Source organism: Neopsephotus bourkii, unplaced genomic scaffold (genome assembly GCF_033783945.1).
Source record: "Neopsephotus bourkii isolate Nb327-2 ecotype Australia unplaced genomic scaffold, CSIRO-AGI_Nbou_v1 NB_1572, whole genome shotgun sequence".
NCBI classification, from domain to species: Eukaryota; Metazoa; Chordata; class Aves; order Psittaciformes; family Psittacidae; genus Neopsephotus; species Neopsephotus bourkii.
This window is the reverse complement of record NW_026902048.1, coordinates 7022255-7044560: the sequence shown is the minus strand read 5'-3', so window position 1 is coordinate 7044560 and position 22306 is coordinate 7022255. Positions and strand designations below refer to the sequence as shown.

Genomic DNA, 22306 nt, shown 5'->3' with positions numbered 1-22306 from the left:
TTTGGGATGCCACCATGTTCTGATGGCGGGTCTGCTGAGCTTTCACCTTTCCTACAGCTCTGCTTCCCTCCTGCCACCCAGGGAGAGGTGCAAACAGAAGAGATGAGGAAAGAGAGAGAAACCTGGGCCAGCTCTGCTCCTCCTGCACCCCCTGGGCTCACGTCCCTCCCATACCCCACCAGGTCCTGCATGGCATCGTGCTGGGGCTTGCACAGGGGGTGGTGCTGTGCTTTGCAGCTTGCTGGATCAGGAATGTGTCTGGGACAAACTGGCACAAGCAGGAGTCAAAGACCTTCCACGGGACCGTGTTTCCTACCAGGTCTGGTGCAGAGTGCCTGGACCACGAGCTCACAGAGCAGCCGAGGTTACTGCTATTTCTGTTGCAGGATGGTTGTGCTTGGAGGACAGAGCTTTTTAGACACATCCAACATCATTCGAAGCACTTCTGAGCCGTCACCAGCTTCCCCAGCCAGGCAGGGAGGAGTTAAGATGGGAAGTGCAAGATGTGTCTTACAATGGCACTGATGTGTGCGTCAGGTGTGCCTGCGTCACCCGGCTCCTTGGCCGCCTCCCAAGGCTGGGGCTGAGCTCTCCTTCCCTCCCTATGGATGCTGGGAAAAGCTTGGGACGGGTCTATCCTGGCCATGGGGACATAGGCTCCATTTCAATGCTGACTGCTGGACCATGGCTGCCCCCCCATGTCCAACCCCAAACCCCTCTTTAGTGCTCCCACAGATACATCTGTGTACCTACATGTGTCACCCACAGAGCATCACCCTGTCCCCACACTGTTACAGCAGCTCACACTGCAGCTCAGCATCATTCCCACCCACTCCTAACCCCTGTGTGCAGGGATACTGATGAGCAGGTTGGGGAAATCCCAGTACTGCTTCCCCCTTCAGACTGGGAGCTCCCTGAGCTGGGACAGCCCAGCTGCTGCAGGGTGACACAGCAGGATGCTTCCTCTTGCACTGGGCTTTCTGTAAGCTGAGCCTATTCCCTGCTCCCCCAACCTTTGTAGGGATGCCCCCACAGCAGAGGGGACCAGCCCATACAACCAGAGAGCTGCCACCATGGTACACAGGCAGAGGTTTCCCAACCTCATCCCTGCCCTCTCCCTCCTGGAGAGCTGCTGGATCAGATCACGCACCACATACATAAAGGTTTAGCAAGACCAGTTTTTTATTCAGAACTGGACAATTACATGAACAGTCCATTTAAATGAAGTGCATCCTATCCTCTTGTCCAGGCTGGATCAGACCCAGACTTTTCAGGCTTCACTGTGCAAAAAGGTGAGGAGGAAACTGGCTCCGAGTGGTTTGCAGCCTTTGGGCATCAGCAAGGCACCTCAGTCCTCCCACAGGAAGACTTGCCCACCATGGAGTATCCCCTTCCCAGAGGGCATAGCAGGTGCCCTGGCAGCCACAGCCACCACTGCAGCCACTGCATGCCCATGGGGGCTCCTCCAGGCTCACACCAGGACCCTGCTAATCCCAGAGCACCAAGTGCCAGATGAACACAGCACAGCCACAGTAAGAGGCCTCAGTGCTCTTGAGAGTTGCTGGTGTCCAAGTGTCACTGTTTCTCTGTCCCAGGGCAGGGCTGGGGGTGTCTGACCCCCCCTGTGTAGAGATGGGTACCAGGCAGAGCCCATGGGGCACAAGCCCCAGGGAAGGAGATCAGCAGCCACCTCTACCGTCAATAGGCACCAGCATGGCCTGAACGACGTGGAGGAGGTGCTGTCCCTCATAAGCTGCTTTCCATCAGGTCTGTGGGCCAGTACTGGTCATCCATGTACTGGCTGCTGTCTGCGGTGGGGTCTGTGATGGGGCTGGGGGGCCGGGGGGGCAGGCTACGGGCCAGCTCCGTCTCCCATTGCACCTCCACCAGTCTGTACAGCTCCATGGCTGTCTGAGCATCCTCCACTGACGAGTGCCCTCTGCAGTCAACCTGAGCAAAGGGGGGGAAAAACTCATTAGATAAAGGAGATGGCAAAAATCCCACTTAATGTTGTCTGCTTGCTTGGAAGGATACAGGTGCTGGGGGTTTGGAGATAGAAAAGGTTTGATGCAGCAATGGAGATGCAGGAATCTCTTAAGCACTTTTTGCAGGGCACAGGTCCTCTCTCTGCTTTTCTGGTCACTTTGGGAGGTCCTGCACTCCCCCAGCCTGACCCAGCCAGGAGCACAGCATGAACAAGGTTCATCTCCATCTCCCAGAGAGCACCCATGGAGATGGGGGCCCAGGCTGACCACACAGGATGCTTCCATCTCCAGGTTCCTGGTCCTTACCTGGATCTTTTTGTGGAGCAGGTGCCTGGCCAAGGTCTTGAGTGAGACATTGGCCCTGCCGGGGAACCCTGCCCTCTCGTTCAGCACTGGGATCCGGCTGGTGTCCCGGGTCCTGTCTTTGGGGTGGAAGTACTTCAGGGCTTGGAAGTCATTGTGGATGGCGTGTCCTACCACAACCTTGTCTTTCAAGATCTTCAGGATCTGGAAGCGTCAGAAAGGGTTAGACAGACAGTGCAGCTGGAGAAACACCCCCAACAATTAAGCACGAAATTAACCATTTTCTATTCAATTCCTTCACTTCTAGTTTTTAGGTTCCCAGAACGGATCAGTAACAAGCACACCAACCCACCACAGAGGCTCGTGCCTCGGAGCAGCTCGGCTCACGCCACCAACAGGGTGTATCTGGCAGGTAACACAAAGACTTTTCTCTTCCTCCTCACCTCTGCCTGAGCAGCCTTGAAGGGAATCGCTCTCTTCATGTGCTGCTTGGTGATGCCGCTCCAGCGCGTCCGGTAATCCACGACGGGGAGCTCGGGCTGGACGTACTTGTCATAGATCACATCCCCCTGGTAGTTCACCACAGAGCACCGCGCCAGCTCGCTCAGCCTGCCCTGAGGACCGGTACCCACCATCTCACAGTCGATGGCCACGTACTTGCTCGGCCGCAGGAGCGGGGAGGACGTCCGCACCCTCTTGGAGCTGCCATTCCCCTGGGACAGCAGCACGGAGTGGTGCCTGGCTATGCTGTCCGGAGAGGCGGATGGGGACAGGGATGTGGAGACAGCCTCTTCTGGCTTGGGGACCTTCCCACAGTGCGCTGCTGTGGTGCCATCCACCTTGGTGAGCGTGCTGCATACCTCCAGCCCTGACATCGGGGTCTGGCTGCCCGGGCGCTTGGGGGGGCTCAGCAGCCCCTTCTGCTCCAGCAGTGTCCGGCGCTCCATGAACCGCTGGTGCTTACGGCTCTTCTTCTTACTGCGACCCTCGGGGGGCTGAGTGTGGCCCCCTGCTGCGGGGCCATGGGTGCTGCGTGAGGGGGGTGCCGTGGCCTTTGGGGTGGGCAGCAGCGGGATCATCTGCCCTTTGCCAGGAGGCATCCCTGCTGGATGTGCACATGGGGGTTTGAGTGACATTGCAGCTCCCATACCCCTGTCAAATAAGACCCACACACCATCACCCCCCCTGCGGTGTGGGCTGGCATACGGTGTCCAAGCAGGAGCTATGGAGCGGGGAGAACACGGACACGTTGTCACATCCTGTCCCCACGCCATTGCCTCTCACTGCCTGGGCCCTGCCTCCCTCACTCCGGATCCCAGGGCCATGCACACCCCCTCCCCGGTCCGCAGCCCCCTCCCCACTCGACTACACACCCCTTAAGGCCCTGTCTGCCCATTACCCGGGCCTTCTCTGCCTCACTCCCGGCCCCAGCCCTCTGCCCGCCCCATTACCGACCCCGGCCGCTGTCCACCCCATTAGCTCTCCCCATTGCTCGCCCCACTGCTCCTCCCAAGCCCCATTTCCAACCCCGTTCCCCCTCCGGACCCACCGGGCCCGGCGCCGTTCCCACGTGTCCCGTCCGGAAGCGGCCGTGCTCACATGCCCGGGCAAGTCCCAGCGTGGCCACGCCCTTCACTTCTCCTATTGGCTGAGCGGCGGGCGATTTGCATACAGGGGGCGTGGCCCGCTGCTGCAGGAGGGTATGGCGGGGCCACTTAAGGCGCCTGGGTTGCAGTGCGGGGAGGGTTGGTCGCACATCTGTTGGTGCACATCTGGTGGTGCACATCTGTTGGTGCACATCTGGTTCTCGCATCCCGGACATGAGCGCTGCTCAGGGTTTCCACCTGTGGCCTGGAGGGAAGGGCTCTTCTGGGGGTGGGTTTCGGGTGGGGTGGGTGCTCACCAGGGTACCCAGCACCGATACACTGTGGTGTCGCTGTGTGCTTGCTGCGGTATACTGCTGACCCAGTTAAGTCGTGCTCAGGCAGCCAAAAGGTCCCGTGGCATCCTGGGTTGTATCAGAAATACTGTGGCCAGAAGGATCAGGGCAGTGATTACCCTGTGCTCCGCACTGGTGAGGGTGCAGCTTGAATCCTGTGTTTGGTTTTGAGCTCACCACTATCAGAGAGACATTGAGGTGCTGGAGCAGGTCCAGAGAAGGGCAATGGAGCTGGTGAAGGGCCTAGAGTACAAGTCTGATGAGGAATGGTGGAGGGAACTGGGGAGGATTTAGTGTGGAGAAGAGAAGGCTCATGGGGGGACCTTATTGCTTGCTACAGCTACTGACAGGAGGTTGTAGTGAGGTGGCATTGGTCTCTTCTCCACAGTAATAAGCGATAGGACAAGAGGAAACCGCCTCAAGCTGCGCCAGGGAAGGTTTAGGCTGGATGTTAGGGAAAATTTCTCCACCAAAAGGGTGCTCAGGCATTGGAACAGGCTGCCCAGGGCAGTGCTGGAGTCACTGTCCCTGCAAGGGTTCAAACCTCATGAGATGAGGCCCTCAGTGGCAGGGGTTAATGGTGGACTTGGCAGTAATGGTTGGGCTTGATGATCTTGAAGCTGTTTTCCAACCTGGTTGTTTCTATGATTCTTTGACCCTGTGGACATCCCTTCTCCTGCTGGCAACACTTGGGCTGCTGGCTGGGGTAGCACCACTCCTTGGGGTGTGCTGAGGCTTTGCATCATGGCTCTCCCATGGTGCTCTGTGGGGGCAGCTCCGGCTGGGACATGGGTGCAGATGGGGTTTCAGACCAGCCCCTCGTTGCTTCACTCTCAAGACTCACAAAAGCAACAGCCGAGGTGGTCAGAAGTGCAGGGCCACGGCAGCCCCAGCCACCAGCTTGTCCCCGTGCCTCCAGCATGGCGGAGAGGCCGTGCGCCCTAGGGCAGACTGTGACTTGTTGTGGTGGGATGAGCCATACAACAACAAAATCACTAGTCTTCCAGAGGGAGCCAGGCACCACGTCGTCCCACAGCGCCCTGTGCTGAGCATCCCCTCTCCCTGCCACCGAAGGGGGCGTGCAGGGAAGCAGGACAAGTGTTTTCGTGCTCCATCATTCTGCCTTTTCACCACCCATCAGCTGCTTCAGCCTAGGCAGAAAGGAATGGCTTAGATCACCTTGTGATTTATATTTTCCTATTTCTTTAATGTTTTTCTTCTGGCTGGTAAGCCTCTTCCTTAAATCTGTTGCTCTGTGTTTCGCATCTATTGCTTCCATTCCTGCTGTTCAGCTAATTAATCCCCCCGTAATGAGAGTCGTTCAAGTGTCCCACAACACCTTGCTAGGGAGCCCTGGCAGGTCTCTGTATAGGAATCTATACCCTTTTCTGGAGTTTTTGATGAAACGGGGCATTCCAGCTCTTGGGGATAGAATGATGTGAACCTCATCAGAGGTTGCTGGGCCTCTTTGCCCCATTTTTCACCCCCTGTCAAGGTGTGAGTGACTGTCACCACACGAGTGGGAGCAAACTCAGGCTCTGGTGTGAGGGAGATGGGCTTGCATTGCTGGTGGCATCTCTCTGCCAGCTCTGAGGAGGTGGCATTGCTGGCTGCTCTTCTCCCTCACACCCTGCAGTGGGACACGAGATTCAAGTGCCTGGGCCATTTGGTGCTTCTTGGTTGGTAGCTTCTCCCCAGGCACACTGTTGTTGCACTCATGGGTCTGGTCACTCTTGGTTTGTCCACAACTGACCCATCTATCTCCCCTCAGGTTTGCTTGTAACTCCTTCCTTCCCAGGCTGCATGTTTAGCAAGAAACAGAAGATTCTCTTTGGCAGGACAAAGTTTTAGCTGTGCCCTTATGGTTCCTTGACAGGAGAAATTACGGGCACATAGAGAGGAAAGGAGAAGCCTTTACCCATTTCCCAAGGCCATGGTAGCCCAAGGAAACAGCGGTGTCATTTTTCTTCCTTACCCCAGACGCAAGGATGGAGGTGGAAAAAAGTCATAATAGCTTTGAATGGGTCCATCAGTGTGCCATGGCCTCCTCTGATCCCACCCTCTGCATCGTCAATAGACGGTTCTCACATGGTAGATGGCTCTCCCTTTGGCAGAAGCCTGGTGCTGGAGAGTGATGCCACTCATCTCCAAAGGGTCCTGTGTCCTCCCTGGGGATGGAGGTTTTGTCACCAGATGGTTGAAATCCTGTTTTGGATGTGGCAGATGAGCCGAGAGCTGAGACGATGCCAGAGCCGGGGAGAGGTTTCTGTGGTGTTTGCACAATTTGAAATAATGATGAAATCTGTAAAACTCTGGGCAGAGCACGATACAATAACAGGCTAAATTTGTCAGATGAATAATTTACTAGAAGCAATTGGCCTTGCTCCAAGCGAGACAAGCACCAGGCTGATCTCAGGCTGAGCAGCCCGGCTGGATCTGTCCTGGGAGCTGGTCCCTCTCCAGCCACCTCGTCATTGATCCTGCAATAGGAACAGGTCTCCAGCCAAAGTGCCTGTCCCCAGGTCATCGCTGCCAGGGTTACAGAGCATCCTGCATTGCTCCCCTCAAGAAGGTGGTTTGCTTTCAAGGCACTGCTTTGCAGAGCAGAGTGGTGGCAGTGGGTGTCTGTCGCCAGCTCCAGGCTCATGGACTCACCCGTCCTCTGCCTCTTCCCCTTCTCTAACCACTTCCCTGTCCTTAACCAAGCGGGTGTAGGAGCAGACACATGGTGACATTTGGGATGGGGAGGGAGATGCAGCCCCAGCGCAGGGAGGAGATGGAGGCTGCAGCCACGACAGCCAATTAAAGTGATCATGCTTATGAATGAGGATCAGTGATTCCAGGAGAGCCCCCTGCGAGCAATGCTGCGGGTGAGCCGAGGCTCCTGCACACCCTGGAGCCCAGCAGTGCTCCCCAACAGTGCCAGCACGTTCCTGCTGTGACTCTAAACCACTTCATTTCCCAGTCCCAGCCTGGACATGGCTCATTTTGTCTCCTATCACTGCTGGTCTTTGCAGGGCTGGTTGCACCCCTTGGACCTCTCTGCTCCTGCCCTGCCATGGTGTGAATGAGGACCCCAAGGATAAATTTACCCAGAGAAGGCAGCAAGGCCCCAGCTTTGCCTCAATAGGTAATGAGGGACCACTCCACCATCCTGGGCTCTGCAGGCTGCATGGTGCCTCCCCACCGCCCACCCCACCAGAGCTCCCCTGAGCTGTTCCCATCACTCTGAATAGGCTTGTGGCGGTGCTGGTTTATGTCCACCAGCATCTAGAAGATCAGATAGGAGCTACAGAAGTAGGTCAGGGCTGTGACCAGTCCTTTGCTTGACCTGGTTTCCTTTAGAGAAATAAAGACTTATCATGAAGGGAGCACCTGGGAACACCATGATCATCCTTTGGTGCAAGGGACCAGGCAGCTGGTGCTGCCTGGCTGCTGTTGTCACCAGCATGAGGACATCAGAACAGACAGGCACCATGTCGCTTCCTGGCCTTTGCCATGATGCAGCTCAGAGCTCTGCGGCCCTCTTGATCCATAGCAGAGGTCCAGCACAGGGGTCCCTGCAGGACCTTCTCCTTTGCCATGCCTCAGTCCCCCCTGAAGATGGCAAAGTACTCCTTCCTTCAACACTCAGCCAGTCTTTGGCTCCTCTGCTGAGGGGAGCTGGGCTGGGACTGGGCATGTGTTTCAGCTCAACCACTTTAAACCTGAAGGGCTGCAAGGCAAGATGTCAACATTAACCACAGACACCAAGGGGTTCTGCAGCTCCCATTAGCAAGGACCTTTGGAAAGAAGTGAGGAGTGTCCGTAGGGTGTCAGTCAATGAGTGCTTTCCTCATTCCTGCTTTACACCCTTCATGCTTCAGCTGTAGCTGGTCTTGGGAGTTCCTCATCCTGAGCCCACTTGCACAAAACCTGCTGGGAGAACACCCCCATCCTGGCTAAGGACAGGGATGGACTCAGTGTAACAGCACCCACCCAGCTTTGAAGCCTTCTCAGTGCTGGAAACTCCTGTTTGGAAGGCAAAAAACCTTTTCCTTTCCCTTCTGACACCTCCTCCACCACTCTGTGGGAACTGCCTGCATCCCTCCTCCTCAACCGTAGCCTGGTGGGTGCTGATGCTCCGGGGATGCTGCTGGGGATAAGGATGCTCCCAAAGCAGGAGATGAGGGCTGCTGCTGCCATCACTCATCTCTCTTCTCACTCCCCGTTTTCTGGCTCCCCCCCAGGAGAGCAGTGAGCAATTACGGGCCATGCGGAAGCTTCATTATCGCCCTGTCGTGGCCTCGTTTGACGAGATGTTTTATTGCCAAACTTATTAAAAGTGAAACGTGCGGTTTCTGCGCAGCAATTTCCTGTCTGCAGCGATAAGCAGGGCTCTGCCCGCTGTGTAATAAACAGTTATTTTTATGTACGGCTCTGGCTGGGGCTATGGAGAGGGGAGAGGACCTGGCTCGTGTTAATTGCGATGGTTGATGAGATCTATTCTGGGAGCAATGCCCTCCCCCTGCCATCACTGCAGCAGAGGTGGCCTCAAGTGGCTTCATGCTTTGGGTGCAGGGTGTCCTCCCTGCAATGCATTGAGGGGGTTTAGTCCAAAACCCACTTGAAACCCCCTTGAGACCCCTTTGCCTGCCTCATCTCAACCCTTCATCACAGCTGGGCCTGCTGCACATCCCCACAGTGTGAAACTCCATCCTCTACAAGGGATTTACTCCCGTGATACAGCCCCAAACCCCATTCAGCCTCCCCAAATCCTCCCATCAGCCTCAGAACCACCCCATCTCCAGCAGCATTTGGAGGCAATGCTGGTGTGCAAAGCCCATGTCACCATCCCTCCTTGGGTGCCTGCAGCTGGCAAGTGCTGAGGAAGAGATAAATAATAACAGCAATAAATTCAAAGGCAAACTAATGTCACAGCAAACCTGTGTTGCTGCTGGGCTGGGACCAGCAAAAATCTGATGGGTATCAGCAAAGCTGATAAATATGGTTCCATTTTGTCAGAAACAAACTGTCCTCATTAGGTGTGCAGTCTGTATTTGGGTTTAATTGTATCTTTTTAACGTGTTTCAAAAGGAAACAGCTTTTTTAAATGCGCCATGTCAACACTGCATTTCCATAAACCCTGATTGCTTTCTTTTCCCCCTACCCCCATACCCGGCCAAAGCTTTTTGTTGAATTCCACCTGAAACTGCATAACTTCTCCCAATAAAGCATCTGTCAGAAAAATTCCTCTTGGCTCTGGGAGACCTCGTAGTTATTTGTCAGCACTCAAAAACCCTGTTGGGCATTTCCCATCTGACTTCTTTTCTTAACAGCAGCTTTATTGGTCTGGGAATTAACGGCGGCAGATGCGATACTTGCTATTCATTGCAGTCATCCCAAATGCCACTCATCTCAGCAGGCCATGGCTCTGCAAAGCAAAAACCCTTCTCTTTCCTCTCATCCACCTCTCTTTTTTTGACAACCACGGGGTATTTTACCCTAAATTTGCTCCCCGCATCCTCCCAGTGCTGCAGCGCACACCGTTATCCCCAGGCTTGGAGCCACATCAGATCCCCGCATCCCATCCCCATCCCCATCCCAGCCTCTCGCTGGGTAAAGACCCCTCCGTAGCCCTCGTTAATCTGTCTTGCAGCGTGTGTCACGGGCTGACGTGTAATTAGAGCTCCTGAAGCCTGTCTCATGCTGTAATTGCCGTGACAGGGGCCACAGCATATCCGCTTGTTAATTAGTAAACCACAATATCCCGGGGGCACGTTGAGAGCTGCCTTAATTGTATTTCAGCTGGAACAGAGGGATAATTACCCGGTGGGAGCGATGCCACTTTTTAATTCCTCAGGAAAAAAAAAAGAAAAATGGGAAAAAAAAGAAAGAAAACCCCAAATTGAGCTCCTGTTCCACTCGGTGGCCACCGCCTCAGCCACCCAGGGGACCAGGTTTGTCCCTGCTTTGAAGGGGAATGCCTGTGGAGCTCAGGATGCCAAGAGATTTGCATAGGGACACACTCTTGGTCCATCCTTCAAACCGGTGGTGATGGAGATATGCCGGCTTGGGGGGTGATTCCTGTGTCCCTGCACATGGAACTCCACCAGAACCCCTGTTTGCAGATGCAGGTTGGCTTGCTGGGAGTCCTGTTTGTTGGGAAACGCATCCTGGATGGTGGGCAGCCCCTGGGCATCACCACCAGCAACAGCCTGTGTCCAGGGAGGAGCAAGCCAAAGTCTCCAGGCTTCCCATGGGACAGAGGGGCTGAAGTCCCCTTGAAATGCAAGTGTGAGCTGCAGGGAGGAGGCTGTGCATCTGCCAGGAGTGTTCTTGTATTTCACGTCCCCAGTACACTCAGAGCACCAGCCTTGGAAGGGATCTCAGTGAGCTTAATGCTGGAGGTCTCTCCTCCTACAAACCCCGCAAAGCATGGCCTCAGCCCACTTGGCTTTTAAGGACGCTCAAGTGGATCATCTTTCTTCTCAATTCCCTTCCTGGCAAAACCTCATCTCATCGGGAAACCAGGAGTCTGCGACCTGGTTAAAGGCTTTTCCCTCCACAGCAGTTATGTCCCCGAAGGGTATGAGTGTGTCTGTGTGTCTCTCATACTGGTCATGGGGGGACTGCAAAGCTTTGCTGTGAGATGACGGAGATGCTAAGGCTCAGCATCACCCTATTACTGGCGCCACAGGTTCCAGAGCCCCTCTGTAGAGTGCTGCAGGGGAGCTATTGGGTGGTCCAGGATCCTGGGGGAAGGTTAACCTGGGAAGAGACACACAACATCCATCCCTTTTCCTATGCTTCTCCCTGAACCGACACTAAGAGATCGGCCACCATCATCCCTGCAGATTCCTGCTGTTCAAAAGATCATATAATGGACAACTGGCCCTGGAGATCTGGTTTGTGAATTGGTTTAAATAGCAGGCCAGGCTCTCTCTTGGGAAGCTACCTGAAGGTCAGCCTTGAAGAAAAGATCAGTGCAGTGGCTGCAAGCATTAGCAAAAAGAAATAAACCAAGCAAAGAGCCTTGAACATAATTACAGCCCTAAGAGCTGCGGTGGGAACTCGGTGACCTGAAGCCATCTCCTGGACTTTAGTGCAATCAACAGATTGACACTGCAGGCTGGTTTTTGGGAGCTGAGCACCAGGGTTGAATGCCAGAGCAGGCAGAGAAAGCAGCACGGATGCCCATTCCAAAGGCTGGAGCTAGGGAAGTGTCTCAAATGCCAATGAAGAACCAGATGGAGGCAACCACCGGAACGCTCCGTGTGTAATTGAGGGCAGCTTCAAGGGTGAGCATAGGTGGCTGCTCACCTCCAGGATGCTCTCCGCTGCTGCCATGCAAGTCATTGTCATTAGAGCTGGGGATGGGGTTTATAGCTGAGTAACCGCAACAACTTCACACAAATTAAACAACATACTGCAGGTTAATTAGATTTCTTACCGCTGCCTCCATTAACTCAGCCCTGCGGTCTGCTGATAGAACTGGATGGAGCTCCTTTGAAACTCACAGGCATTATCCCTGGGAGATGTGGATGGCTAAACCTCTCCCTGGGCAACCATACCCCTGTGGGCATGGGTGGGAGATGCCACCTTCTCTTCTGGGAAGCCCCTTGGTGCAGTGGACAAGACCGAGTGGAGATGCAGTTGTCCTTCACCAGCACAGGGGCCGGGCTGGATTTTCCCATCATTTCAAACCCACGTTCTCCAAAGATGATCTTTAAGGAAAACCAGGTATTTTTGCAGCAGTCTCTCATTATTCCACTGGTCGCCACGTGAATGCAAATAAACACAGAAGACCCCTTCAACAACATCTGAGGACTCGGCTTCATAGTTTTAAACCAATTTCCTTCTACCGTGTCAGGGCCTGTTTTGTGTTTGCCAGGCAATTATGTGGCTAATGAGGACAGCCAGGGTTACACCAGGCGGGATTAGGAAGAATAAGGCTACAAATGTTGCAGTGCTTAAGATAACTGCTAACTAATGGGGGCTTGGAGGACATGCCCTAGGGGCAGGAGGCTCCTCGCAGGGCTCCTGGTGCTGTGTTGAAGGAGCTGGAGCAGGCAGCAGGTAGGTTGGGCAGAACATGAGGGAGGCTTCTGGTCCCTGCTGGTGCCCATGGGAAATGAGAGTATTTGTTGGTAATCAGGAGTATTTAGGGAAAGCCGTGCTGAGTGTGTGACCCTGGGGTTGTCCCATGGAGGCAGAGCCAGACATGGCTCTGATGGAGCAGGAGGCACCAGCCCTGCGGGCTCAGCACAATGCAGTGGAAAGCAACAGGGGAACTAAGCCTTGCAACTGAGATCACTGAGAAACTGGTGTTTCAGTTGGAGCCTTCCCGTCCTTACTCTCTTAAGGTCAGCATGGAGCTTGGTGCAGTGTTTCTGCAGTGAGACCCTGCTCCCGGGGGACAGGAACAGCCAGCAATGGCTTTCAGATGCCTCCTCCCCACCTCCATTGGCTCTCCAGCTTCCCATTCCACCATGTGCTGGCTTTCCCAGCAATCCCACCCTCAGAGTCTCCCCTCTATGGTGCACCCTGCCAGCGCTCCCTGCATAAATCACATTCAGTGAATTCTTACAACCACAGCATCCCATGAGTTCCACAGGGAGAGTAGCCAGTGTGTCCATGCCACTGCCCAGGGAGGCTTTGCTTGCTCCCCTTTGAACCTTCCTCCTCCTAAGCTCTTATCCCACATTTCAGCTGCATCTTCTAGAAAGCCCTCTTGGCTAAAGCTGACCAGGAGAGGTTCACCCGCAGATGGATGAACACACAGCCATGACCGCAGCAGAGGTACATCTTAAGACCTAAGCAGGAGACTATCCAGACCAAACAACCTCAAGATCTAGATGTCAACCACCCTTAAACCACATTTCTGTGCCAACACCGATGCAGCCTCAGGTTGGATGCTGTCACAGAAGGGCACAGTGCTGAGCATCTCATCCTCAGATCCCTCTTCCTCCCCTGTCAGTGCTATCAGGGAGCTCCTGGCTTTCCTCCTTGGTGTGTGGGCTTCATCCTCTAAGGCTGGAAGAATTCCCTGTCCTCTCTCAGCCTTCCTGCCCACAGAGCACAGGCGGATGGTGAAGTCCCTGCAGAAGGATTTGGGGAGCAGCTGGCTCCTTGCTCTTCCTCACACCCTTTCCATTCCCATTCTTTTGCCATGTGCAGATTCTCCAGCATTTAGTCCCAGTGTTTAGTCTTGGAGTCCAGCAGCTCACCAAGTCATGCCAAGGCTGAGCAGCCAAGGAGAAGCACACAGAGCTCATGGAGATACCCAAAGCCCTCTTGCTGACTCTGTCCATGCCCAGCCCAGCCCTGGGCTGTTACCACCAGCCACAGACCTCAGCACCCCAAGGACCATGCTTGCCCCTTCCCTGTCCCTGCCATGGTCACCCAGCCTGTCCCTGCCACCGCCATTCTGGAAGAAGATGGCACATGTGCTGGAGAGCCTCCCTTGAGCACAGCCACTGAACTGCACTCCTGATGACTAACTTGCACCCTAATTGGTGTGGAAATGAATGCCAGAAAACGCTGGAATGAAGCTCTCCATCTTGGCTTCCTTCAGGAAAATGGTCTTAATTAAGTGTCTGCCTTGCAAAGAGAGATGATTTCCAGCTACGCCTATGGCAGGAGGGTTGGGACTAGATGGTCTTTAAGCTCCCTTCCAACCCAAACCATTCTGTGATTCTATGAACCAGGGGTGGAGATTGCGGCCGAGACCAGCATCTTCTCACTGGGTGTACTTGGCTGTTGCAAAGCAGATCTGGGGTGCAGGTTCCTCAGACCTCTTCAGAGCACCTTCCCATGCTTATCCACACACTGGGACCCACCAGCAGCTGGTCCCATCAGAACTGGTTGCATTAACTGCAGGAGGTCATTTCACCAGCCTAGGCCATACTGGCTCTGGTGGGGTTGATTCCATGCATATGATATCCACCAGGATTGCATTAGGGTTGTTCAAACTTCGTGTCTCTCATTGATTAACCTTGGGCTTCCCATTGAGGCTTCTCCCTGGTGTATTTGCTTTGAGCAAACGGTCACATCCTTGCTCCCCATGGTGGCTGGTCTTGGCGATCCCACACATAGAATCATACAATGGTTTGGGTTGGCAAGGACCTTAAGATCATCTAATTCCAACCCCTATCTGTCACCCCTTCCTGCCCTGGCCAACGGGATCACGCCAAGAGGGGTTGCACATGGCAAGCAAACTGGATTGGCCTTGTGCTGCTTTGCTGGAGCTCATTGCACCATGCTGGCACTGTGGGAGACACCCTTGAGCCCTGTCACTGGTGGGAAGGGGACCCTGCAGATACAGGCTGCCGTGCTGAGCCGCTGGACCAGCCTTGAGTGCACGGCTGGCACAGAGATGCCCCAACCCCTTCCCCTTCCCCATGGCCTCACCGTGCACAGCTGTTCCCTTAGAAATAGCTGTTGCCATGGTTTTTCCCAAAGAAAACACATCCCCCCCCCCCCCATTCCCCACCACCACCACTCCCCACCGCCTTAACCTTGTGACAGCAGTGATGACGCGGCTCCCTGAGAAAGGCCACTTCACGTAACTATGGTAACAATTAGCTTTTCCTTGATTTTACCTCGGGGGGGAATGCTGGGGAGAGGGACCCAGAGATGCTCTCCCAGAGGAGCGGGTGGTTCCCCCGGCCTTGAGACATATGCCTCACTGGGACATAGGGATGTCTGCAAATCCCCTTTATCTCAGGTGGTAGGGACAAGCTCCCTGTGTCCCGTATAGTGGATGTGCCCCTCTTCAAGCCCTAAGCATCTTCCGCTGGCCTCCAGCATCAGGGAGCAGCGGGGGAGCATCCCTCAAGGCGTGGGGAAGGGTGGGAGCATCTGCATCCCTCACACCAGAAACATGGGAAAAGGAGGAAGGGAAGCAGCTGGGTGTGCTGGAGAAGGGTTGGGAGCCAGGCAGGATGGGGTTGGGAGCACGGTGGGGGACATCCATAGCCTGGATAAGTGGTCTGCAACAGTGCCTCTGCTCCCAGTAGCGGGTGAGTAAACACGGTGTGGAGCAGCTCCTTGGGTACATCAGAGCCACAGCTGCCGACTGCAGTGACTAAAATAAGCATTTGCCTGCTTTTTATTCCTCCGAGCCCAGCAGAGCCCACTCAGCGCCAGGAGCGGAGCTGGAGTCTATTCTTAGCCCTGCAGGGAAGGGAGTGGGAGTCCCTGCGCTGCCACCGCACAGGGATGGAGGCTGCTGGGTCCCATCCCTTCACGGTCCCTGGGAGCCTGTCCCGACCGCAGGTGGGCATCAAGGCAGGAGGGACTGTGCCCCAAAAGGGACAAAGTCCCACTTTTTGGCCAAGGAGACAGTGGGAGTGGGGGATGTCCCAGCATCTCTCTCAGCATCACTGTAGGATTCAGCATCCCTAGGGAGCGGCTTTGGCAGGGGTCCCCCCTCTTGTAAAGCTGCTTTTCTGCCCTGGGCACTGGGGGCGGGGGAGACCTTGACTCACAGCTCCCATTGCCTCCGGGGATGGGAGGTTTAAGGGGAGTTAAGGCCTGTGAGCTGAGTCACCCTTTGCCCCATGCTGTGCCGGTATCTGCTTTACCCAGCCCCAGCCATGAGATGCTGCTGCTGCTGCGCATCCCAACACTTCCCAGCAGTTCCAATGCGTGCTGTGGACCAGGGAGCTACTGGCCACCAGCATTACACTGTCCCCACACTGCACTGGGGGTCCAGCTCTGAAATGTGGGGAGATTTGGGGTGACCTCCAAACAAGTCTGGGTAAGGAACAGGAACAGTGCAGGGATGAAAACACCCAGGGTTGAGCACGCCATGGCCAACCCAGCGCTCAGTGCTACTCTCCATCCCACCCCTGTGAAGATGAGGGCAGGATGGGGTGCAAGAAGGGATGCAGCCGTGCACGGGGGGCTGTGGGGAAGAAGCCCCAGCTCCATAGCAACAGGTCCTTGCCACGTAATGGAGTCCCTTCGCTCGGCCTCCGCAGCCGGCAGCCTTATTCGCATGGCCATAAATAATTCAGTTTTCTCATTCACACACATGAATGCTGCGGGCCGGGGCTCCGGGTGCGCTCAGCCTCCATCTGTCCAGGGGGGAAGGGGGAGGCAGGGCCTGATAATAGACTCCAGCATTTGTTTAACATGGATGAGTGTGGCCAGATGGCCTGGGGACAGGAGGTGGGGATGGTGAGGTGGAAGGTGAGGGATGCTCCGGGGTGTTCTTGGCACCCTGAAGCCTCCCTTGGATGATGAGGGGAAGAGAGTGGGGGACCGGTGTGGGGATAAGCTCTTGTACCTCCAAATCAACTCTGGCAGCTCCAAAACAGCCTTGGAGATGTGGACGTAGGTGAGTGGGTTAGGTGAGCTCGGTCAGCCCTTCCTCGCACTGCATGTTTGGTGCCTTCCCCACAGGGAAGACAGAATGGGAGAAGCACTGCGCTGTGCTGAGGATCACCATCACCCCTGGTGACACCTCATCTCCGTGTGAGCAGGGAGCAAGGGAGTCAATCAAAGACTGACATAATTCATATGGAGATGGTGAAGGGGAAAGGGCAAATAGGGCTGCTGCTGCTCACTGCCCCATCCCAAGGGCCAGCAGTCCCCAAAACAACCCCAGAGAAAAGCTCCCCAGTGATGGAGAGAAACTGAGCTCACTAGTGCAATTAGGAGGCTCTGGGACACCCCAGGCAGGGGCAGAGCAGGCCTGGCAGGAGAAAACAAGGGAATTAACAGGGTTAAGTGACCATGCTGGAAAAGCCTCTGTGTTGCTGCTGAGAAGCCAGTGCCTGCTGTGTGCACAGTCTGAGCGGGGATGCTGGATACTGCCTGGTGGCATCGGTTCCTCCCCTTCTCCCCATGGCTTGGGCACAGTCCAGCCCAAAGCGTGACAAGGGTGGGATGGAAGCCACCTTCACCCCTCTTGGTGTTTGACTGCTCCAGCACACAGTAACAGCCTGAGCCTTGGGTGGGCTTGGACCCTGATGAGAAAACACAGCCCGGGGATGAGCCTTGAAGGTGGAATTGGTCACTTCACCTTAACTCTGCCTCTCACAGGGAAAGGATTGGGCTCCTTGCTGCTGGATGGAGGTCCTGACCTCATTCCCCACCTGAACAAACCCCTGTTGGAGACCCTATCCCTGCTTATTACACCGGCAAGCAGGCGCTTAGCCTTGAGCTCAGGCGCCGTTTGGAACTGGAGCCTACAAAGCCAGCAAAGGGAACACGGATGCTGCCAGAAGGAGGGTCAGGAGGAGAGCCCACGCTCCGGTGGCGTTATCCATCACCAGCACTGGAAGAGTTTTCCCTGAGGGATCGAGGGGAGGTGAAATCGCCTGTTGGGGGGAGCTGGGAGCGTAACCAGCTTGCGCGCTGGCGTTCCCCAGTGCCGCGACGTATTTGGGTACAGCACGTGTGTCTGAATGTATATTTGGGTGTCCTCACGCACGGGCATCAGTTCCCTTCTGGTTACGTGTTCTCACAGGGCTATGAGGCAGCAAAAGGTGCTCAGCCAGAGAGCACATCCCTGGACCACCAGGCACAGCCAGCCGCTACTCTACAACTCCTCCTGTGTGTTGTGTGTCTCCTGCCTGCTCAGTGTGTCCATGCACATGGACCAGAGCCAGGCGCTACACCCCGGGTTATTCCGCTCGCTTGTAGCCCCACTGGAACAACAGACAGCCCTCTCTGTGCTCATCTAGGACTAAACTGAGCCCTGATTGCTGTGGCTGAACTCAAGCAGCCGCTGCCCCATACACAGTGCAGGGGGGGGAAAGGGATGCCCCCTCCAGCAGGTCTCAACCACAGGTCTCCAAGCATCCCCTTGGAAACTGCCCATGGAGCAGCCTCCCCAGAGTCCCCCAAAGCAAGGTGGGTCCAGCCAGGGCTGCCCCATGCCATGCTGGAACCAGAGCTCCCCATTTTGTCCCCAGTGTCCCCCTGTGGCAGTGAGGAGGACAAAGACTGAGCATCACAGGGGACTGCAGGTGTTCCCCCAGATCTCCCAGGCCATGTGCAGCAAGGCGCGGGTTGTGTCCCTGCACTTCAGCTGCTACCAAGTGGGCAGATGCCAAAGCCACCCAGGCAGAGGTTTCCACCCATCAGACAGTCTGCATTTTGCCTCTTCCACCCCCAAAATGGGCAGCTGCATCCTTGGATCTGCCCAGCTCCTCCAGGATGGACCACACAGTCACTGGAGCATGGTCCCTTCCCCTCCTGCCCCATGTCTCCCATCATGCAGGGGCAACCCAGGCTACTAGCCATGAGGTTTACTCTGATTGCCTTGCTTCCACCACAGCCACCCCTGCAGGACCAGTGGCTCTGTAGCTGATGGGAGTTAAGTGGATCTGGATCTTGGGAAGACCCTCAAGGGATGCCCGGTGGGAGCCACCAAGGAGTTTGGTGACTTGCTCATTCACTGCTGGATTATGTCCTGTGGGAAGGGACATCACCTTCCTCTTGCTGGCAATATGCACACTCCGGTCCCTACACACACATCTCCACCCTGCTCTTCTCCGAGCCTCTCCCAGCTCCCAGATCCCTTTCCTATCCAGCTCCCTGCCTGCACATCCGAGTGACACCAAGCAGAAGCACTTACCTGCTGCTCATCCCATCGGAGCTGGAAGGACAGTGGGACAAAGCCCTGGGGACCAAGAGATGGTCCTTTCCCCCCATCCAAGATGAGGAGTGCTCCTCACCCCCTGCCTCTGCCTGCTCTTACAGCATCACCCATGTCTCCTGGCATCACCTGTGTCCCCTCAGGGTTTGGCTATGGTGGGTTTCAGATACCAGGCATAGCATCAGCTCGAAGGGTCCCCTTGGTGAGGACCACAGCAGGGACAAGGAGATGCCCAAGGCTCTTGCCTGGAGGGGGGGTCATAGAAGATACCCAGTGGTGAGCATCTTCCAAAGCGTTTTAGGAATGCCAGAAGGGATGAAAAACACTGGAGACCCCCACATCCCGGTACTACCGCAGGCAGGAGCATCCCAACCCCTTTATGTGAGTGGGGACCTGCCACCTCAGGGGTTTTGTTGTCCTGTCTTCTGGAATGAGCCCCGTGTCCTGTTTGGAGGTGTGGGGAAGGTGGCAGCGTCCCAGTAGAGGATAGAAGTGACTGGTCCCAGCTGGGGATGCCTCGTATGGGGTTTGGATTATGAGGGGATCCCGATGGGCTGCGGCTACGAACGTTCGGAGCCGCAGCCCATCGGGATCCCCACTGGGATATGGGATATCACGGAGCGCAGCCTTACCTTGGAAAAGCCTCCATAGAGAAGGGATACAGGACTCAGCTTGGGATGCCCAGGTCCCGGGAGAGAGCTGCAGTGCTGAAGGCAAGGGGGATGCAGGGATAGAGTGGGACCGGATAGGATGGATGTATGGATGTTGGTCTGGGTGGTCCCTGCTCTCAGGTGAGGAGACAATAGCCGGGGCTCCTGTTGGAGCTGCAGACTGTCTCTTTAAACCCCTCACCAGCCCACAGGTGGCCCTGTCACCATCGTGGTCATCCATGACGTCATCGGAAGGGAGGGAAGGGGAGGAGGAGAAGGATGAAGGAAAAGGGGGGGGGGGGAAAGAGGAACGCGATTCCCCTCCACAGCAAAAGTCCCCGAGCGCCCATGGCAACAGATTGCAAATGTCACTGCGCATCAGACGGGCTGCATCCCCCATCATCGGGTAACACGGGAGGGGACACACGGTGTCACCCTATGGTGGGTTACGGTGGGTATGGGGCTGTCACCCCATAGGTGACACGGGGAGTGGGGGGGGGACGACAAGGCTGTCACCCTGTGATAGGTGTATAGTGGGGTATAGGGCTGTGGGGGGGGTGATGCACAGGGGTGTCACCCCGTGGTGGTGGGTGCATTGGGGGGGGGGGGACAGGGCTGTCACCCCATGCACAGAGCTGGCTGTGGGCTAAGCTTATCCAGCTCTTACCATGGGATAGCTTGGACACCCTGCTGCAGTGGGTGATGCTGTCTCCCTGCCTGTCCCCTGTGCTGAGGGGATCCCCATTATCCAGTAGTGGCACCCTTCTGTGGGCACCCCAGAAGGATGGGGCACCCCAGTGAGCCCCCACCTCCTGCCCCTGGAGTTCTACGTGCACTGTGCAAAGGCCAGGAGAGCTCTGGGAGGTGTTTGAAGCAGATCTTGCCTTCAAAGTAGAGAAATGACAGCCCCAAGAGGAAGAAACCCATGGGTTCCAGACCTGCAGACCCCGTTCTGATGGTGGTGATCCCATTGGAGCTCCTCAGTCCCACTTCAGAAAGAGCCTCTGATGCCAGTTAACACCAGAGCAAGTGTTAAGGACAGGACCTTTTCATCCCATTTATAAAGCCATGTGTATGTGGTTCCCCATCCAAAACTCTGCATACATGAACGGAGACACTGCCTGGGCTTGGGAGATCTAAATATGGAATTACATCCTTTTTTCCTTGGGAGAATGAGAGACATCCAAGGTCTCCTTCTGTTCCCTTTGCTCTTTTCTCACACCAACAGGAGCTTCCCCCTCTGAAGTTTGTTGCTGCCACTCCTAGGATGCTTCACCCTAAGAACACCCCATGGAGGCAGCCAGTTCCTGCAGAGTGGCACAGGGGATGCACAGGCTGAAGCCTTCCTCCCCACACTGGGCTCTTGTACATATTTCACCCTCATTTCAGTATCTTAAAAGCAATTGGGTTTTATTTTCCCCACCCTTGGCACAATGGGGAAATCAACAGCAACCAAGCTCTGTGGCCATGGGAGGGGAATGGTGATGCTCAGCACATGGAGGGTTTTTCTTCCTCCACAAGCATCCCTGCAAGGGGACAATCCAGCTTTTCCCCACAGTGATTTCATGCTGGGGGTTGTATCTGGCTGATGGTGCATCACCCTCTGTGTGATCCCCCCAGTGCTGTTGTCCTTACACAGCCTCTCCAATCCTGGGAGAACATCCATGGGATCCAGAGCTGGGAGGCACTTGGGAAACAGCCAAAGAACAGCAGAAGGGTCCTGGCTTCAGGAATGGCAGAAATCCTCCAAACCAGCCCGAATGGGCTCAGATGTATTATTTTCCCTTTTAACCCACTTTCTGTCTCTGGAATAACGGGCTGGATGTGGACGTGGCACTGGCAGAGGGTGCTGGGGCTGGTGATACCCTCCAGTGCTGAGGCTCATTGTGAAGGCACAGAGAGTGCTGCTGCAGTGGGGGTAAGGGGCTTCCACCAAAACCAACCCAGTGAGACCCAAAACCATTGACATGTGAGGCTGGAGGAGCCCAGTAACCCTCATATCCATCCCAGCAACCTCTGCACCAACCCCACTAACCCCTGTGCCAGCGCTCTGGGATGGGGTTTGCCATCTCCCCCTGGCCAGGGAGTATGCAAAGGGACACCCCACTGTCCCCTAGCAGACAATGATGGGGACAGTGATGTCTCCCCCACTGCTGGGGTGGCACAAAACACTGCAGAGGTGGGAAACAGCAGCTGGTGAAGCACCCCAGGAGCTCTGAGCCTTCAGCATCCACCTCAATGGATGCTCCCCAGGGAGCCAGGACTAACTTTGCCCCCAGCCTCATGCCCACAATGAGCTGTATTGCATGTGATGCAAACCCTGCTAAGGGAAGAAACCGCTTCAAGTGAGGGTCCCCCGGCCCCCTCCTCAGCACCGTGGGGGCTGTGGCTGTGGGGATATTGTGGTGATGAAGTTATTAGCTCCGGAAGATGTTAATTGCAGGTGTGTTAATGGCTCTTTTGTCCAGCGAGCTGTCTTTCACTGTGTGTGTGTGCGCCGGGCGGTTGTTTTCCTGCCAGCAGCTGTGTGGTTGGATGCTCTTTGGTATTTAGTTTGATCCTATTAAGGTGGATCTCAATTAATTAGGCAGGAGGCAGAGACAAAGAGAGGCGCTGGGGCCATTCATTTTAGTCTTGTCATCGCGCCTCCTGCCACTGGGAGAGAGGAAATGGATGCAGGGTATGGCTGGTGGGCATGGAAATGTGGGAGATGGGAATGGGGCAGGCAGGTGGGGTGGCAGCTACAAGGATCCCCCAGGGACCCCTTCCTGCTGCATGGAAATGCCAGGCAGGCTGCCTTCCCTATCCCTGCGGAAGGCATTTGGGGACATCCAAG

General features: G+C 55.6%; 1 protein-coding gene across 4 annotated transcripts; it reads right to left on the bottom strand.

Annotated features, from left to right (window-relative positions):
• Nucleotides 1-1164: 1164 nt before the first annotated feature.
• AEN (apoptosis enhancing nuclease) lies at nucleotides 1165-19711 on the bottom strand. Of its 4 annotated transcripts, none has more exons than XM_061371332.1 (4): nucleotides 19453-19711; nucleotides 2732-3393; nucleotides 2292-2492; nucleotides 1165-1950 (listed from the first exon to the last, which is right to left on the bottom strand). In XM_061371332.1, the coding sequence occupies exons 1-4, from the start codon at nucleotides 19709-19711 to the stop codon at nucleotides 1747-1749; spliced, it is 1326 nt and encodes a 441-aa protein (XP_061227316.1). In that variant the 3' UTR covers nucleotides 1165-1746. The 4 variants fall into 4 exon arrangements, with proteins under 4 accessions (XP_061227316.1, XP_061227320.1, XP_061227318.1 ...); XM_061371336.1 differs by having other exon boundaries at nucleotides 2732-3390; nucleotides 19453-19511; XM_061371334.1 differs by lacking the exon at nucleotides 19453-19711 and adding an exon at nucleotides 3838-3957.
• Between the last annotated feature and the right edge of the window lie 2595 nt (nucleotides 19712-22306).

Bases quoted from the DNA above. Each gene is read 5' to 3' on its own strand.
- AEN (XM_061371332.1), bottom strand. From the start codon at position 19,711: ATGGATGACCACGATGGTGACAGGGCCACCTGTGGGCTGGTGAGGGGT. The intron at 3,394-19,452 runs GTAAGGCTGCGC...GTGCACATCCAG, and splicing joins TCTATGGAGGCTTTTCCAAG to CAGGGATGCCTCCTGGCAAA. The intron at 2,493-2,731 runs GTGAGGAGGAAG...TGACGCTTCCAG, and splicing joins TCAAGGCTGCTCAGGCAGAG to ATCCTGAAGATCTTGAAAGA.